General features: G+C 41.3%; 1 protein-coding gene across 1 annotated transcript in view; it reads right to left on the reverse strand.

Annotated features, from left to right (window-relative positions):
• LOC126092475 (sister chromatid cohesion protein DCC1) overlaps positions 1-20,959 on the reverse strand; it is a 119,824-nt gene that overhangs the window by 91,520 nt on the left and 7,345 nt on the right. The window contains exon 3 of the mRNA XM_049908090.1: positions 6,903-7,071. Within this exon, the coding sequence (XP_049764047.1) occupies positions 6,903-7,071 (169 nt within the window). The remainder of the gene's footprint in view (positions 1-6,902; positions 7,072-20,959) is intronic.

The raw sequence follows: 20,959 nt of genomic DNA on the forward strand, positions 1-20,959 counted from the left end.
TCTTGACTTCCACGTATTTTCTTTTTAATGGAGAATACTACGAACAAACGGAGGGAGTCGCCATGGGTAGCCCACTCTCACCGGTGGTAGCGAATTCTACATGGAGAACTTCGAGGAGGAAGCCCTGTCGTCATCTGAATGGAAAGCTACTTCCTTTTTCCGTTACGTGGACGACACGTTCGTCATCTGGCCACATGGTATGGATAAACTCCTTGACTTCCTTACACATCTAAACACCATATACCCCAACATCAAATTCACTATGGAGACTGAAACGGATGGCAAATTACCTTTCCTTGACGTCTTGGTCAAGAGAAGGGCTGACGGCACCCTAGGTCATGGGGTATATCGGAAGACAACGCACACTGATCTGTATTTGCACACAGACAGCTGCCACCACCCTTCACAGAGGAATGGGGTACTTAAAACTCTAGTACATAGGGCGCACACTATCTCTGATGCAGAGAGTCTACCCCAGGAATTGGAACATCTGAGAACTGTATTTCGAAAAAATGGGTACACAGAGTGGCAGACTAAACGTGCTCTCCGCGCAACCACTACTGCACAACCTGTGGAGATGGATGAAATCACGAGGGAGGAGGTAGGCACTGTGTTTATTCCATATACAGGCGCACTCTCGGGGAAAATCGCCCGCATTTTGAAGAAACACCGGGTCGGAACTGTGTTTTGTGCTCCGAATAAAACTCTTGCATTGGTGGGGAGTGCCAAAGATGACCTCGGTTTGAGGAAGGCCGGCGTGTACCAGATTTAGTGTCAATGTGGCAAGTCGTATATTGGTCAGATGATGCATACCATCGAGGATCGATGTCGTGAACACCAGAGGCACACTCGACTGATGTATCCGAGCGAGTCGGCGGTCGCTGAACATTGTTTGTCGGAAAATCACGCCACAGAGTATCAACGCACGAGGATTCTGGTACAGACGTCGAGATACTGGGACAGCGTTGTTAGAGAGGCCATCGAAATTCGCACCAATGACCTCATAAACCGTGACTGTGGCTATAATCTTAGCAAGGCTTGGGAACCAGCGATTGGGTTAATCAAGAGTAAATTGAGCAAACATATAGTTGTGACGACCACGGCGGACAGAGCCATCACACCATGTCATCTCAGACGCCGTCGCAATCTGTTCCACCGCACGACCGTGGCGCGGACGGCGGAGGGAGTGCGCCGCGGGCGGCTGGTATTTAAATCGGCCACCGCCGCGACCGAACCCAGTTCCCCCTGAGCAGCCATAGCGTACGGATCTCCGTTCCGGCACGTTCACAGGAGCTCAGTCGGTCAGTTCACCTGATGATGGCGACATGTATGATCGCCGAAATATTGTGCCCGATGGACACTGTAGACCGGCAGTACACCCGTGGATATTTTGATTATCAAATACGCAGGGGGAAACTGAAGAATAACACAATTTTATATTTATAATACTTTAAACTATGTCTTTTTTCGTGATCCGATTCAGATGAAATAAAGCCTGAATGTTGTCCCAAGCTATGCTCACGTTACTTGAGGAAACCCCCATAAAAATTTGCCATTTTTGGAGATTAGTGTGTTCAAACAGACAGTCATGACAGTTTTGTAGATATATTATTAGTTTAGCTGTGTTTCTTCAGTTTCAGAACTTTTCTAATGTCTAGCAATTAACATTTTGCAGTGGAATCCTTATACAGAAGATTCTCAGGGTCCTACACAAATTCTCTACTCCAACTATGAATTAAAACTCCAGCTTTCAAGAATTAATGTAAATCTTCAAAGAATTACTGTCATTGCCTATATCGGATATACTGTAGTTTTATGCCTAACAAGGACAAAAGTAATCAGGATGTTTTATTTCAGAATGGAAATGGTTGGAACACAAAAACTTGCCACTATTTCTTTTTTATGTCTGAACAATGCGACATCACGCTGCTTCAAGTGGGACAGAAATCTTTCTGTTCAGTTCATACCAGTTCTTCATCTGTATTTTTGAAACACCAGTGGCTGCATTAGATTAAGAGCATGCTAAGTCAGTGTTACAATTTTCATAGCATTCTCATTTGGTTATCTCCAGTAAGCATTGATCAATTTTGACCAGTTCTGAAATAAATAGCACAGTACGAAAAAGTACTTTTCCCGCCTTCTTGGTGATCAGATGCGCAGTTCAGATCTATGGAAAATAATATGTTCTGACTTAAGTATCACATAAATAGAAATGCCCCGATGAACCATGGACCTTGCTATTGGTGGGGAGGCTTGTGTGCCTCAGCGACACAGACAGCCATACCGTAAGTGCAACCACAACGGATGGGTATCTGTTGACGAGGCCAAACTAACAAGTGGTTCCTGAAGAGCGGCAGCAGTCTTTTCAGTAGTTGCAGGAGCAACAATCTGGATGATTGACTGATCTGACCTTGTAACACTAACCAAAATGGCCTTGCTGTGCTGGTACTGCGAATGGCTGAAAGCAAGGGGAAAAAACAGCCGTAATTTTCCCCAAGGGCATGCAGCTTTACTGTGTGGTTAAATGATGATGGCCTCCTCTTGAGTAAAATATTCCGGAGGTAAAAACAGTCCCTCATTCGGATCTCCAGGCGGGGACTACTCAGGAGGATATCATTATCAGGAGAAATAAAATTGGCATTCTACAGATCGGAGTATGGAATGTCAGACCTCTTAATCAGGCAGGCAGGTTAGAAAATTTAAAAAGGGAAATAGATAGGTTAAAGTTAGATATGGTGGGAATTAGTGAAGATTGGTGGCACTAGGGGTAATGCAGGAGTAGGTTTAATAATGAATAAAAAAAATAGGAATGCGGGGTAAGCTACGACAAACAGCATAGTGACTGCATTATTGTGGCCAAGATAGATACGAAGCCCACGCCTACCACAGTAGTACAAGTTTATATGCCAACTGGCTCCACAGATGACAAAGAGATTGATGAAATGTAAGATGAGATAAAAGAAATTATTCAGATAGTGAAGGCAGACGAAAATTTAATACTCATGGGTGACTGGAATTTGACAGTAGAAAAAGGAAGAGAAGTTAGTTGTTTTTTTTGGGGGGGGGGGGGGGGGGGGGAAGGAGACCAGACAGCGAGGTCATCGGTCTCATTGGATTAGGGAAGGACGGGGAAGGAAGTCGGCCATGCCCTTTGAAAGGAACCATCCCGGCATTTACCTGGAGCGATTTAGGGAAATCACGGAAAACCTAAATCAGGATGGCCGGATGCAGGAAGAGAAGGAAATGTAGTAGGTGAATATGGAATGGGGGTAAGAAATGAAAGAGGAAGACACCTGGTAGAATTTTGCACAGAGCATAACTTGATCATAGCTAACACTTGGTTCAAGCATGATAAGTTGCATACATGGAAGAGGCCTGGAGATACTGGAAGGTTTCAAATAGATTTATATAATGGTAAGACAGAGATTTAGGGAACCAGGTTTTAAATTGTACGGCATTTCCAGGGGCAGATGTGGACTCTGACCACAATCTATTAGTTATAAACTGTAGATTAAAACTGAGGAAACTGCAAAAAGGTGGGAATTTAAGAATATGGGACTTGGATAAACTTAAAGAACCAGAGGTTGTAGAAAGTTTCAGGGAGAGCATTAGGGAACAATTAACAGGAATGGGGGAAAGAAACACAGTAGAAGAAGAATGGGTAGCTTTGAGGGATGAAATAGTTAAGGCAGCAGAAGATCAAGTAGGTAAAAAGATGAGGGCTAGTAAAAATTCTTGGGTAACTGAAGATATATTGAATTTAATTGATGAAAGGAGAATATATAAAAATGCAGTAAATGAAGCAGGCAAAAAGGAATACAAACACCTCAAAAATGAGATTGACATAAAGTGCAAAATGGCTTAGCAGAGATGGCTAGACGACGAAGGTAACAATGTAGAGGTATATCTCACTAGGGGTAAGATAGGAAAATTAAAGAGAAGGAAATTAAAGAGAACTCTGGAGAAAAGAGAACCACTTGTATGTATATCAAGAGCTCAGATGGAAACCCAGTTCTAAGCAAAGAAGGGAAAGGAGAAAGGTGGAAGGAGTATATAGAGGGTCTATACAAGGGCAATGTCCTTAGGACGATATTACGGAAATGGAAGAGGATGTAGATGAAGAGGAAATGAGAGATATGATGTTGCGTGAAGAGTTTGACAGAGCACTGAAAGACCTGAGTTAAAACAATGCCCTGGGAGTAGACAACATTCCATTAGAAATACTGACAGCCTTGGGAGAGCCAGCACTCACAAAACTCTACCATCTGGTGAACAAGATGTATGAGACAGACAAAATACCCTCAGACTTCAAGAAGAATATACTAATTCCAATCCCGAAGAAAGCAGGTGTTGGCAGATGTGAAAATTACCGAACTATCAGTTTAATAAGTCACTGCTGCAATACACTAACGCGAATTCTTTACAGACGAATGGAAAAACTGGTAGAAGCCAACCTCGGGGAAGTCTTCCAAAGTAAGAGTGATTTCAGGTTGCCGCAGGGGAGTGTCGTAGGACCGTTGCTATTCACAATATACATAAATGATCTTGTAGATAACATCAGAAGTTCACTGAGGCTTTTTGCGAATGATGCTGTAGTATATCGACAGGTTGTAACAATCAAAAGTTGTACTGGAATGCAGGAGGATCTGCAATGAATTGATGCATGGTGCAGGGAATGGCAATTGAATCTCAATGTAGACAAGTGTAATGTGCTGCAAATACACAGAAAGAAAGATCCTTTATCATTTAGCTACAATATAGTGGGTCAGCAACTGGAAGTAGTTAATTCAATAAATTATCTGGGAGTAGGCATTAGGAGTGATTTAAAATGGAATGACCATAAAAAAGTAATCGTCAGTAAAGCAGCTGCCAGACTAAGATTCATTGGTAGAATCCTAAGGAAATGCAATCTAAAAACAGAGGAAGTAGGTTACAGTACACTTGTTCGCCCACTGCTTGAATACTGTTCACCGGTGTGGGATCCGAACCAGATAGGGTTGATAGAAGAGATAGAGAAGATCCAATGGAGAGCAGTGTGCTTCTTTACAGGATCATTTAGTAATCGCGAAAGCGTTACGGGGATGATAGATAAACTCCAGTGGAAGACTCTGCTAGAGAGACACTCAGTAGCTTGGTACGGGCTTTTGTTGAGGTTTTGAGAACGTATCTTCACCAAGGAGTCAAGCAGTCCCTCCTATGTATATCTCGCGAAGAGACCATGAGGATAAAATCAGAGAGATTAGAGCCCACACAGAGGCATACCGACAATCTTTCTTTCCATGAACAATACGAGACTGGAATAGAAGAGAGAACCGATAGAGGTACTCAAAGTACCCTCCACCACACACTGTCAGGTGGCTTGCGGAGTATGGATGTAGATGTAGATGTAGAAGATCAGTTTGGATTCTGTAGAAATGTTGGAACACGTGAGGCAATGCTGACACTATGACCTAACTTAGAAGATAGATTAAGGAAAAGCAAACCTATGTTTCTAGCATTTGTTTAGAGACAATGTTGACTAGAATACTCTCTTTCAAATTCTGAAGGTGGCAGGGGTAAAATACAGGGAGCAAAAGGCTATTTACAATTTGTACAGAAACCAGAGAGGGACATGAAAGTGAAGCAGTGGTTGGGAAAGGAGTGAGACAGGGGTGAGCAAGCAGTAAAGGAAACAAAAGAAAAACTTTGAGGTTCGCCGATGACATTGTAATTCTGTCAGAGACAGCAAAGGACCTGGAAGAGCAGTTGAACGGAACAGACAGTGTCTTGAAAGGAGGATATAAGATGAACGTCAACAAAAGTAAAACGAGGATAAAGGAATGTAATCAAATTAACTCTGGTGATGCTGAGGTAATTAGATTAGATAATGAGACACTTAAAGTAGTAAATGAGTTTTACTATTTGGGGAGCAAAATAACTGATGATGGTCGAAGTACAGAGGATATAAAATGTAGACTGGCAATGGCAAGGAAAGCATTTCTGAAGAAGAGAAATTTGTTAACATCGAGTATAGATTTAAGTGTCAGGAAGTCGTTTCTGAAAGTATTTGTATGGAGTGTAGCCATGTATGGAAGTGAAATATGGACGATAAATAGTTTGGACAAGAAGGAAATAGAAGTTTTCGAAAGAAGAATGCTGAATGTTAGATGGATAGGTCATGTAACTAATGAGGAAGTATTGAATTGAATTGGGAAGGAGAGAAATTTGTGGCACAACTTGAAAAGAAGAAGGGATCGGTTGGTAGGACATGTTCTGAGGCATCAAGGGATCACCAATTTAGTACCAGAGGGCAGCATGGAGGATAAAAATAGTAGAGGGAGACAAAGAGATGAATACACTAAGCAGATTCAGAAGGATGTAGGTTGCATTAGGAACTGGGAGATGAAGAAGCTTGCACAGGATAGAGTAGCATGGAGAGCTGTATCAAACCAGTCTCTGGACTGAAGAGAACAACAACAACAACAACAACAACAACAACAACAACCAGAAATGTGATAAAATTAGCAGCTGGGAATTAAAATTTGTGTTGTGTACATATTTAAATATAGCACAAATATAATGAAAAGCCTGTTACTTGATTTTTATGACGGACACAAATCAGGAATGTCAACTCTGCCCACTGACTGCAGTGGGAAGTACTTGATAGTCACTTTACAATATTTTAAACAGTTCTCAGCAAGAAAGCCTACATGTTATTAATTGCTACCAGAATCTCAAATTGTTTTGCAAGTTTCACCTGTGAATGATTTACTGTGCCTTCAATCTTCAGGTTCCACAGTAGAGTCACAGCATATGATATTATCACTGTATGAGATTTTCTTCCATCTTCCTCCTTACACATTATCTAAATTAAGACTGAATGTATAACACAACACCATGGTAAGAGCTGATGTTTCACTCACTTGACGCTCATCCAAGATGCGATCCTCTGTATCAATGTCAGCATCATGTGACCAAGAGATCCCTGGAAGCAGCAACATAGAGTTTGAAGTCTCTGCTTCCTTTATTTCAAATGTTTTGTTTTGTGTGCACAAAACAGCGCTTTCTTCTTTCCCTCCGCGAAGAACTAAACTGAAAAGCAAAACCACAAAAAAAAAAAAAAATAAATAAATAAATAAATAAATAAATAAATAAATAAATAAATAAATAAAAAATATATTGAAGATTACTAGGTAATAAATATGTTGAACAGGTGTGAAGAAAATAAGAGAATAACAAGCAAGTTACATTTTGTACAAAGTATAGAATCATACATTTCAAAGACGTAACTCAGGAATCACAAATACAAGAATGATTATCATCAATGAATATGAGAGGTTTGTCAAACAGCTGTCAACTTTAGATATGATGGTTCATACAAAAATTTAGAGAAATCATTAATACTTAAAAATCGCATATTTCACTTTCTTCCCCAAATGACATATATAGCATCCTCACATTCCAACTGTATAAATCTTACAATCACTAATGCTACAGCAAAAAGTATTAAATACAGTACTGTGAATGAAAATGATCTGAAGCATTTGCCAAGCACTTAACACTTGAGCAGGTGCACTTTTGTAAAAAGTACAACAGTATCAATGCCTTAACCTTGAGCTATTGCGGCACTGCTTCCATGTATTCCACCATGTTGACGCTTTTTTGACAATTTTAAAGTGACTTCAGTTTCTTTGGCTAGCTTTCTCAGTTTGTTTTCTAAATTGTAAGCAACAAGGTGTCAAATGTTGCAAAAAGTACAATGACACTTGCAAGCTTTGTACCAGCAGTCAACATGGAGAGGTAAGTATAATAAAAAGTTAACTATACTAATTCATAGCTGTTTATTTTGTTTTATTGCACATTAAATGTTAATTTGGTTATACTGACATCTGAGTTTACTTATTCATTTCATCTTGTTTGGTGTTTTGTTTCAGTTTGAAGGATGTATCAGACGAGGAAATTTGCAAACTACTCCGAGAAAATGATAATGAATTCTATCCAGACTTTTCAGACCTGGAGGAAAGTGAATTGGATTAGAGTGATGCTAACACTGAATATGAGGACCATGACAGTGAATTTCAACTTGAAGGTGAGCATGGTGCGGATCTAAGGAGACAGCAGATGTGCGGGAGTTCTTTATTCGAAAAGAAAGTTATGCATTGGTGTAAAAGTGAGTGTGCTAAAACATCAAAACTCTAGAGAAAAAACGCTGTGCAAATTCTACCAGGTCCAAAGAGATATGTGATGGATATAACTGATGAAGTTAGTGCTTTTCTGAAAATTGTACATAAATGCACAGCAAGATACACATCAATTTTGCACAAAAGAGATAATAAAGTGACATCAAGACACAAAATGATGGCTGTGTTTGGGATTCTTTTTTTGATTGGAACAAGAAAAGGTCATCATGCTAATGTACTGGAACACTGGGCAGCTGATGTAACAGGAATACAACTGTTTAGGGCTGCAGTGGGTTACAAAAGGTTTTCATTTCCTCTACGTTATATGCATTTTAATGGCGTAGAAATGAGGATCATCAGGAGAAAGCCGATAAGTTGCCTTCAATTCATACAGTATTGGACACTTTTGTTACTAATTATCAAAGTTCTTACAGTCTGAGTGAATTCACCATAACAGACAAAATGTGTCACCCTTTCAGAGGCTGCTGGGGATGGATTCAGTACATACCCAGCAAACCAGCTAAATATGAGATAAAAATGTTTACACTATGTGACGCAAAAACATCTTATTGCAGTAATCTGGGGGTTTACCGCAGCATGCAACCAGAAGAGCAATATCAGGTGTCTAATGCTCCCGAGGACATTGTGAAAAGACTTGTGTTGCCTATATAAAACTATGACTGGAGGGTTGCAAGTGATGATTGGAACACAAGTTACTTCCTTTCTGAATATCTGCTGCAGAAGAAAATCACCTGAATTGGTAAATTCAGGAAGAACAGGCATGAAATTCCTCCAGGATTTCTCCCAAGCAAAACAAGAGAAACTGGAAGTGTAATGTTTTGATTTCAGGAGGATAAGATCTTAGTTTCAAATGCTAATACCTTAATTTCAAAGGTTCCTCGCTTAAACCATGTTATCAAACATTTATTTACTATGCATAACATGGTGGCAGATGATGAAGAAACAAACAAACCTGGAATCATTGCTGACTATGTGACAAAAGGTGTGCTTGTTAGTCAGTTTCAAGAATTACAAGGAGATGGCCACTAGCTTTTTTTTTATCTTTTTAAACAGTGCTGGAATTAATTCACAAATATTGTTTTTGTTCACAAAGCCAGAGTTAACTTCACAATGAAGTATTTATCTCAAGATGCTACCAGAAGTACCTAGAGCTCAGCTCAAATCCTTGTCAGCCAATCTCACCATATTTCATAAAATTCTAGTGTTCAACTGGTGAAGCATTTGCAACAAAGTGCCATCTACATCTACATACATACTCCACAAGCAATCATAAGGTGCGTGGTGGAGGGTACACTGTATCACAACAAGTAATTTCCTTTCCTGTTCCACTTGCTGATAAAGTGAGGGAAATCCGATTATCTGTATGTCCTTATATGTGCCCTTTCTTGTATCTGATATGTGTGGTCCTTACACAAAATGTATGTATGCAGCAATAGGATTGTTCTGCAGTCAACTTCAAATGCCAATTTTCTAAAATTTTTCAATCATCTTCCATAAAAAGAATGTCACCTTTCGTCTAGGAATTCCCATTTGAGTTGCCAAAGCATCTCTATAGCACTTGCATGTTATTTGAACCCACCGGTAACAAATCTAGCAGCCCACCTCTTCAATACCTTTCTTTAATCCGACCTGGTGCGGCTCCCAAACACTATCAGTACTCAATAACAGGTTGCGCCAGCATCCTATATGCAGTCTCCTTTACAAATGAACCACAATTTCCTCATATTTTCCCAATAAAGTCAATCATTCACCTTCCCTCCCATAATTCTCACATGCTCATTTCATTTCATAAAGCTTTGCAATGTTACATCTAGATATTTAAACAATGTCACTATGTCAAGCAGAACACTACTAATGCTGCATCCAGATATTACAGTTTCTTTTTCCTACTCATCGGTATTAACCTACATTTTTCCTACATTTAGAGCTAAGTGCCATTCATGACACCAACTAGAAATTTTGTGTAAGTCATCTTGTGTCATCCTACAGTCACTCATCTTCGACTTCTTCCCATACATCACAGCATCATCAGGAAAGACCTGAAGATTGTTGCCCACCATGTCTGCCAGGTAATTTACGTGTATAGAAAATGATAGTGGTCATATCACACTTCCCTGGGGCACTCCAGATGATACCCATGTCTCTCATGAATACTCACTGTCAAGGACAACATACTGGGTTCTGTTATTTAAGAAGTCTTCGAGCACTGACATATCTGGGAACCTATTTAAAATGCTCGTACCTTCCTTAAAGGTCTGTAGCAGGGTACTATGTCAAATGCTTTTCAGAAATCTAGAAATATGGAATCTGCCTGTTGCCCTTCATTCATAGTTCACAGTGTATCATTTGAGAAAAGAGCAAACTCAGTTCACATTGGGACAGCATCTGTTACTGCTGAGTAGTTGCTCTTCCAAGCAGCATCCTGTATTAGCATACCAGTTGTGTCTTCATCTGCAGTTACTTGTACTTTAGGTACTGGGGCTATGCAAGGCTCTGTTTATAAAGCATAGCTCGATATAGTCACAGGGGCAAGCCACGCATGTCTGCTTACATGCCCTGCAGCTAATTTGCTGCAAATAATAACCTGCAGCTATGATCCTGCAGTCAAACAGCCTATGCATGGACAATAATTGCAAGTTAATAAAATACACAGAAATACAAAATAAAAGTTAAAACAAGGGATCTATTCTAATGTCTGTAATTGATTTATATGACAGAAAATTATGTTGAACAATGTTTAGTCAAGAAAAGACATTACAAATAAATGGGAAAAGGTTTTACAATACTCAACTGAAAAACAGATATAAAATGCCCTTATCAAATGCAGTTAAGTTATGTTAAGAGCATTACAAGGAGATTAGCAAATTTCACAGACTAAACAGTCATCAACGATACAAGAAAACTAAGTACATTTTGTAAGTGTTCCGCTACTCTCTGCTTTTTCGCTGGATGAAGGCCATCCCCACCGCAAATACAGCTTTCTTACGCATTACACATGATTTGATTCATGTATGACCACTTTCCAGATGAAATTAATCTATTACAACAATATTTAGATAAATAAATGTTATAAATATTCAGTCTCACTCAGATACTTCACAATAATTACAAATTAAGGTTTGTGCAAAGTGCTTTTGCGCAAGTGCGCTCACGTCAAATGACAATCAATTCTCATTCACTATTGTTTAGACAATTATTTGTGCTTCCTTGACAGAAGCATCTTTTCATTTTCTTTTCAGTTGTGGTGTCCGCTAACACATGCAATTGACCTCTTTTAAACTAGCACACTTTTTGCAATCATTATTTAAATGAAGATACTGGCAGAACCGTAAACTGTTCATTAAATAAATACACAAATATGACGAAATGTGAAGTATACATGCTGTGTTCATTTGCTGTGTAAATGTGGAGAATACTATGTTCTGACAAACATTTTCATAGTGAAAAAGATGTAAAAGACATCATAAATCAATAAATAAAACAAATATAGATATGCAGCTTTCAGCAATTATAGCTATAGTGCAATGCTATCATCTGAGATATTGTTTGCTGAAATCAAACAAAGCAATTAGAAGTTGTTAATTCAGAGGTTCACTGTGTATAGCTTATTCACTGTGAAATATTAACTTCTACATTTTTAAACTTACCGAGATATTGCTGAGTCACTGGATGTGCCTCACTTTTCTGAGATCGCATCTGAATTCAGATTCGCTTTAATATGTAACTGTGCTTTATTGTCGAAGTTCAAAGAACTTTAAGTCAGCCATCTTTAAGACAGACTGACACTTTCCCATTTTTTGAAGGATTGTCTGTTCTCCTAAGTGACCTTCCATCACCAAAATTCCCTGTACTGGGATTAACCTACATCCGGTCCTTTGCTTATGCACCTGGCTCAACTGGAGAGTGGCCGTGGTGGCCCCACACAGCTTCACAAACAATTTCTCCTTACCTTATACCAATTCTAGGCAGCCACTTAGCTCAGCTAGTTACAAATAATGTTACAACATGAGCGATGTTTTCTAAAACTGAGCTGATTCGTGGACATAAGCTTTTCGATCTCTAGGAAATTTATTATATTCAAACTCAAATAGTTCTAGGATTCTGCAGCAAATTGACATTCAGGATATTTGTCTGTAATTTTGCAGATCCATTCTTTTACCCTTCTTATATACAAGGGTCATCTGGACTTCTTTCCAGTTGCTTCGGACTTCGTGCTGGATGAGAGATTCATGACAAATGCAAGCTAACTAAGGAGCCAATGCAGTACAGTACTCTTTGTAGAGCCAAACTGGGATTCCATCCAGACCTGGCAAAGTATTTGTTTCCAACTCTTTCAGTTGTTTCTCTACACCAGGGATGCTTATTGCTATATCATCTATACAGGACTCTGTGAGATGATCAAATGATGGTATGTTTGTATGATTCTCCTGGGTGAACGATTTCTTAAATATGGAATTTAAAACTTTGGCTTTTGTTTTACTATCATCAACTGCCACACCAGACAGGTCAACAGGTGACTGGATGGAAGTCTTAGATCCGCTTAGCAATTTTACCGAGGACCAGAACTTTCCCAAGTTCTTGGCCTGATCTTTCCCTAAGGTATAAAAGTGGTATTTGCTGTGTGCTTTCCACATGTATCTTTTCACAGGCACACGAAACATCACTAATTTTGTCTGTTGTCATTTGCATATTCTCTTTAGGACCGAGAGTTCAACTGCCTTTACTTCCTCAGCATTTTCCAAATTTTGTTGCTAAACCACGATGGGTCTTTCCTGTCCTTAATCCACTTACTAGGGATATACTTGTCCAGAGCATGAATTACAAGCTGTTTAAATTTTGCCCATAGTTCCTGTATGTCCATCATAGTGGAACTAAATGACTGCAATTCATTGTCTAAGTGAGATGTTAGCATCTGCTTATCTGCTCTTTCTAGCAGCATCACTCTCCTAGCCTTCTTGACTCTCTCTCTCTCTCTCTCTCTCTCTCTCACCATAGTTGCTATAATGATGTCACGGTCACTAATCCCTGTTTCTATATGGACATTGTCGATAAGGTCTGGTCTATTTGTAGCTACGAGGTCAAAGACATTCCCACTGCATGTGGGCCACCAAACCAGCTGCTCAAGACAGTTTTCAGGAAAATGTGTTCACAAGTGCTTCGAAAGATTGTCTATCTGCACTCCCTGCAATGAATACATTACTCTCTTGATTGATTGATTAACTGGGGGGGGGGGGGGGGGGTTATGGAACTAAACAGTGATGTCATCAGTCCCATGATTCCAAAGTTACTTGTGGAAGAGAGAGAGGGACCACTAAAAGTGGACGGATCCAGTCAGAGGAGTCAAACTATACCCTATGAAGTTAAAACACAGAGTAGAAGGCATAAAAGGATGGACTAAATGTAAAAACTGGAAAAAACGGAGGTGTAAAAGGGCAGTCTCTCCTTGGGGGAGTGGACAGGGGTCCCAGACTGAAAACACAGGAAGAGAGGACCTAACCACAACCACCCTGCCCCTGCTCCAGAAGTAAAGCTAATCCTTATATCTGAAAATAAAACACACTTCCATGGAGGTAAACTGAGGACCAGTGCAACCATCCATGAATTGTCCAAGAGGAGCAGAAGGAGTAGTGCCAAACCACAGTAGTCTCCTTGAAAGTGGGGAGTTTATTACTGCGAGCGGGGAGGTTATTACTGAGAGCAGTAGCACACCAGATGTCATTCCACTTTTGGGCAGAGAGAGATTTGGCGTAGACGTGCTCCGCAGCTGGAATCATGAAAGGGAACTGGGGGGGGGGGGGGGGGGGGGCGGGGGGGGGAGTAACTATCTGCGACTCTAGCCAAATGGTCCACCAGTTCATTCCCTGGGATGCCCACATGACTTGGGGCTTAGAGAAAGATAACTGAGCAGACGGCACAGTCAAGGATACAGAGAAGGTGATGGACAGCAGACACCATCCCAACAATAAATGGTGTTCTAAGCTAGTAGGAGACGTGAAAGCATATCCTGCCTTATCTATCATCTTAGAACCATCACTGTAGAAGATAGTAGCACCCTGGAACTCTCCAAGGATGGAATGTACACGACCCCGGAAGACCACAGGGGCAACAGAAACCTTAGGACCCTGAAATAGGTCAGTCCTAATCTGTGGTTTAGGCACCATGCAAGGGGGAAAGAGGGTGGGGGGGGGGGGGGGGGGGAATACATGGGGCACATTCCAGTGAGTGGAGATGGAGACCCTGACTGAGTGAAGTGAGACACATTCCAACTGGCAATGCCAACCGTGTGTGGTTATCATGAGGGAGACATCCATCATTTCCAAAGAGGACAGGGTACATGGGATGGTCACAGAATCGGCGAATGGAGATTGCATAAGAAACCATAAGTTGGTTCCATAATATTTGTATAGGGGGAATTCCCGCTTCCGGCGAGGAGACTGTAAAAGGACTAGTGCGGATGGCACCAATAGCCAGACAAACCCCACAATGGGTCAAGTATTTTCAGAGTGAAAGGAGCCACTGAGCCACAAACCTGACTACTGTAATCTAGTGGGGAAAAGACCAGAGCACAGTAAAGATGGAGAAGAGTAAATAGTCTGCACCCCAAGATGTGTGAGGGAGGAGGCAGAGAGCATTAAGATCCGCATGCATGTAGTCTTCAGGTGGTGAATATGGGGCAGCCACATCAGCTTTTATCAAAAATAAGGCCCAAGAAACAGGACTGTGCTACAACATAAAGAAGCTGTTCATCTAAATAAAGTTCTGGATCATGGTGTACTGTGGATTGATGACAGAAATGCATAACTCGTGTTTTGGAGGGAGAGAACTGGAAGCCATGGGAGACAGCCCATGCAGAGGCCCATTGGATGGCACCTTGGAGCCAGCGCTCAGCAGATGCTACCCAGTGGGAGTTGCACCAAAAGCAAAAATCTGTCAACATACAACACCGAAGTAAGGCCCAAGAGGTGACAAGCCAATTGATGGGGATGAGGAAGAGTGTGACACTTAAATAAACACAGAGTACTGTGGGATACTATTCTCCTGAATCCGAGGAGTGCTGAGTTAAGTGCCAACTTGAACCCAGTAGAGCCAGTGGGATAAAAACATGTGGATAAAAATTGGAAGGGGGCCGTGAAAGCCCCAGTCATGAATAGTAACTAAAATATGATGGTGCCAGGCCATGTTGTATGCCTTATGTAGGTCAATGAAGACCATAACAAGGTGCTGGCAGTTAGTAAAAGGCTGTCAGGTTGATGTTGCCAATTTGAGTAAATGGTCAGTTGGAGATTGTCCTTCCCGGAAGTCACACTGATACTGGGACAAAAGGCCCTGAGATTCGAGTACCCAACATAATTGGAAAATAACCACCCTCTCGAGCAGTTCACAAAGTACATTCACCAGGCTAATTGGGCAGTAGCTGTTGGGAGACGTTGGGTTCTTCCCCTATACTGTCTCGCCACTGTGAGGGGAAAACACCCAGGAGCCAAATGAATTTTAAGATCCTGACTAGATGTTGCCTCTCTGTAACGTCCAAGTATTGGACCATCTGGTTGTGGATGGAATCTGGGCCTGGGGCTGAGCCATTTGAAGACTTAAGCGCCTACAAGAATTCCCATTCAGTGACGGGTTCATTGTAGGGTTCAACTTGGTGGGGGATGAAACAGAGGGTGTCTGTTTAACGCGGCGTTTCTGCCAGAGAAAGGTAGCAGGATAGGAGGAGAACACTGATGCTGCCACAAAACGTGTTGTGAGGTGTTCTGCAAGGACCAATGGATCAGTACACGGAGCACCTCGGAGAATAAGACCCTGGTCAGCTGACTGTCGCTGATAGCCCAGAAGGCTACGAAGCTTGGGCCAAACCTGCAATGAAGAGGCATATGACCCTAGGGAAGAAACATAGTGTTCCCAGCATTCCTTTTCACTCTGCTTAATAAGATAGTGCGCCTTAGCATGGAGACACTTGAAAGTGAGAGAGTTGGTCTGTGAAGAGTGTTGTTTAAATCACTGCAGTGCCTGTCAGCAGTCCTTGACAGCGACTGCTATGACCTTGGTCCACCACAGTACTACTCGACGACGATGGGGACCTGTGGATTGGGGACAGCAGTGCCAGCAGCATGAAGAATAATGGCAGAGACATTCTGCACGACCGCATCAATGCAGTTCGAGAGAGAGGTGTCAAAGTGCACAGCAGATGTATATGAAGGCTAATTGGCCCTGCCTCTGCCCTGCAGGTGCCGTAGAAGGGGAGCACTTCTTCAGCCGGGGTGGGGTAGCGGCTCCCGGAGAGGAGGGCGTGTGGGAACTGCTCAGGAGGGGGATGGTGCTGGAGTAAAGAAGAGGTAGGAGGGGAAAGGATGTTCCAGATGCACAAGCTAAAGAAAGTGACACTGGATGGAGTCTGTCACATTTCTGGCAAGCCTCAGCATAATATAGGTGATCTAGGGACTTGCCCTTTTGGATCTTCTTTTCTCTCTTATAAGATGGGCAATCTGGTGAGTGAGGAGAGAGGCGATCAGGACAATCGACATACATAGGTGGCGGAACACAGGGGCTTCACCCATGAAGTCTGTGTCTATAGCCACCACACGGAGGATCCGTCGTACAGCAGAAAGATATATGCCCGAAATGTAAGCACTGATAGCATCTCACGGGTGGTGGGACAAAGAGCTTCACTTCACATCTGTAGCACGAAACCCTGACCACCTCTAGGAGAGGGTCTCCCTCAAAAGCCAGAGTGAAGGTGCTGGTATCGGTGCAGTTGTTTACAACCCTTCTGTACACATCAAACAAAATTAATGCTGTGTCGCTCCGGATTCGCACAGAGTTCCTCACCAGTCTGCAGGGTGAGATCACCCCTGAAAAATCACTCTCTGGACAATATTCAGAGACTGGTGAGGGGTAATAGACACTGGGACATTGCCAAGACACTCACAAGCACGAAGAACTGCATATTGGGCAGTAGAAGAGGCCTTGATCAACAGGGAGCCTGACCGCATCTTACTGGGAGACTCCACTTCATCAAACCTGTCCTCAATATTCTCCACAAAAAATAATAGTTTTGTGACTGTGAATGTGTCCCTATCCATCCTAGTACAGACAAGGTAACGGAGAAAGTGTTTCACCCCCTGCTGGATCATTTGAAGAAGCATTCAATGACCCTTTACCATTTGAAGAGACGAGTATTTGAGAACGGTCAGACCACTTCCACAATCCTACGAACTGCCTGTCGGATTCCTCATACGCAGAATCAATGACATATTTTGTTCCAAAAACAGACAAGCAAGCTATTAAGCAGATGATCACAATGTTTTGGCTTATCAATGACTATCCATTCTTACATTCCCTTTTTTTCATTTCCTCTTACTGTGAATCCTGCGAGATTTTTCTGCATAGACCTGTAACAATGATTTGATCCAACCCTTTCTCATTTCCCTGGTTGAAGGATATCCTGGTTATAAAATCTACAGTTTGTAAAATATAGTGCTTGTTGTGTGTGTTGTTAACAATCAATTGACCACATCTTAAAGGATACCACGCTGTTGTTATGTCATGAGAGGTACCATTAGGAAACATCATGAGTACCTCTGCTGCTTGCCAGTGGCCACACCTCAGAGCCCGAATAAATAATGCTGGCCTGCCAGATACCAGCAGTTCATCTTACTCCGTGGATTCTAGCACAATTACAGCTATGGACGGATTATCAAAGGCAACTTGGCTTTTCTCTAGACTCCCAATGAGGTGGATACTTGGGTTTATTGTGCATTTCCACAGTGGACTCTAACAGTGGACCAGACATTAATCATTGGCTAATACTGCAAGTCCAGTCAGTACGAGGTAAGTGATTATCAGAGACAATTGTGAATTTCTCCAGTCAAGATGTAATTGAGCCATTCCATGTCAATTCAACCAATTTGAGAAAATGTTATATCTGATAGTCTCAGATTTGGCTGAAATTTAGCACACCAATGCTACCAAGTGTGGAACACTCATGTACAAAATTTTAAGTTCCCCTGCCAATTAGTTCCAGAATTATGGCTTGTAAAAGAAGGTGGCGGCGTGACCCAGAAATTGCAACCCACATCTGGCAATCTATCTTCAGACCCAACTTCAGGTCTTAATAACTTTGGAGCTATTCCAAACAGTCCAGTGAAATTTTTACAACCCAGTAACATCCATTTAGAGAACACACTCCATGAATCAAAACACCTACAACATATTTGTGAGGGAAAATAAAAAATTCCAAAATGCCATTAAAAAACTGTAATACGTTAAAAGGTACATATTGTAGGTGCCCTCTATGCCAAATACAATTCACTCAAAAAGGGTATAAATTTTTTGTGGTAAGCTTAATGTGGCCTAAACACACACAGAACTCATCTTGCCCATATCAGTCACAAAAACTGAGTTACAGGCACACGAAAATACAAAAATTTTAAAAATTACCTGAAAAACATGGATTTTCGAAGTGTGGTAGCACAAAAGGGACAAGTAGTATCCAAGCCAAATTTAACACACTGCATAAGTAGACCATAATGATATATATCTCAAAATTTCAGCATGTTATTGCAAGACATTTGTGTACAGTGGAAGTTGACAGATGTATTTGGTGATGTTGCCATTGTTCCACAACACAATTTTGTAAAAACATACCATAAACTGTCCTGCCTCTTCTTATCCTCTCCCACTAAGCAACAACATATAGACAGATTAACACAACCTATCATTAATGTTTACTGCACTTTAACTGCTAAAAAGCAGTCGATTGTGCTTCGAACAGAAGTTCTCCCACACTTTAGCTACTGTACTCTGTACATTGAATGGCAAATTGTACTGTCTTCCTGACACTGTGGTAGGAACTGGAACTGTCATAAGAATATGTTCAAAAGGAATCCAACACCTGTCTGCCAAATGTGGCCAATGAAATGATCTTGCTGCTCCTGCTGGTGCCATTAAGTTCACAAGTATGTCACCTTCACAGCACTCTGCATCACATCCTAGGTACCATTTGTCATCATAAACAGCAATAACATAGCAACCTGGTTGTATGTTGCTGCTTTTGCTTCTGAATCCTTAGTCAGACACACTTTGAAGACACATGTTATGCATGAAGCTATAGCTAAAACCGGGCAGTCTGCACATTGTCAGAGTCCACTGGAGACAAGTGATGATGGCTCCTTGTGCCTGCAACAGTTTTAACGTGTTCTAGTCTGCTTCTTAGCAACTCTTCGAGTGATTTCACCTCATCTTTCGAAACACAGAATACTTTGTACACGAGTGTTCCATACATGGTAGAATTAGTGTGCTGAATTTCAGTCAAATCTGAGACTATGAGCTGGAGCCCCTGCTTGAACTGACATGGAATGACCCAGTTGTGTAACTAGAAAACTGGCTGCATGGTCATTCAAAAGCCACAATGCAACTTATAAGTTTCTTGCTTTCAGAACACATTACCATGGATCCACACTATATCTCAAGAAGTACGAGGAACGTTACCAGCAACAAATCTCACTCTTGCAGTTTAATATTTTACTAGCATTCCTGCAACAGCAACAGCTAATAGAAGTGGTCCCCGCAAGTTTGTCCATTGCCTCAACAGTACCATTACCATCAATCACATTCTTTCTGGCATATAAATGGAATGAGAAAGTTATGAAAAACAACTATGTCAGCACTCACAAGCTCAAAAATTTCTTTTGCTTGATTGGTCTGCCTTAGAAATCCATCAGCTCTTATGGTAGCTGTCTTTGCTCACTGATCTGGTAGCTCTAACTTATCTACATTTCATCCACATCTACATTTATACTCCGCAAGCCACCCAACGGTGTGTGGCGGAGCGCACTTTACGTGCCACTGTCATTACATACAGTAAAATGACATTTGTGATCTCTTGCATGCTAAAATGCATGTTTTGGCTTCCTACTTGCAATTCCATTATTGCCACAAGAAAGCAAATTAATCCTATTATGTGTGATTATCAGAAGTCTCATGCAGAGTCTATCATTCAAGATGCGGTTGTCACATTCACCCTTGAACCACTTAAACTTTCTTACTCCTTCTTAGCAAAAGTTCTCCAGATTATTTCTGCTTCAATACAGCACACATTGCCAGCTTGCAGCTACAAGAGTGTCTTCATGCTTGTAAAGTTGCTGGCATTCAAATGCCATCACAAGACACGAATCCCCAGCCACAACTGTTTTCTTTCTTTACAGCCAACAAGCTCGACCCACTGTCTGGGGACATCCTCTACAGGAACTAAGTAGCCATCGTCATAGTTACAGACACTGAGACGTATATCCAATTTATCAGATTGTTTCCAGGCCCATCACAAATCATAATGCACGTACCACATCTAAAGGTGTCTATGTTGTGGAAAACACTGTCAGATTGCCAAAGTTTGGAAAAGTGAACCACAAGGTCATAATTTCTATACACCAATGGACATCCACACAATTACAGCAGCAGTGCATCTAGATCAGACATCTCCACGCATCTTTCAGCAACTTGAAATAAAGAAGCAGCACATGCATTTTGGGACTGATACATATGCTGCTGTGTCCCTCATTAATCTCGAGACATATAAGAGGCTCAGTTGCCTAACATTACAGAAGTCACCTCATAAGTTCATTTCATATAACAAACAAACCATGATCACTGCAAAAAGAGTCATAGCAAAACATCCAACACTCTCTGGACCCAATAGTTGTCAAGAAATCAGTAGCTGCAAATATCTTTCAGCTAGACACTCAGTCTGGCACCTGCCTCACTCGCAGTTAATTTTGTGT

This window comes from Schistocerca cancellata, chromosome 7 (assembly GCF_023864275.1).
Source record: "Schistocerca cancellata isolate TAMUIC-IGC-003103 chromosome 7, iqSchCanc2.1, whole genome shotgun sequence".
Lineage (NCBI taxonomy): Eukaryota > Metazoa > Arthropoda > Insecta > Orthoptera > Acrididae > Schistocerca > Schistocerca cancellata.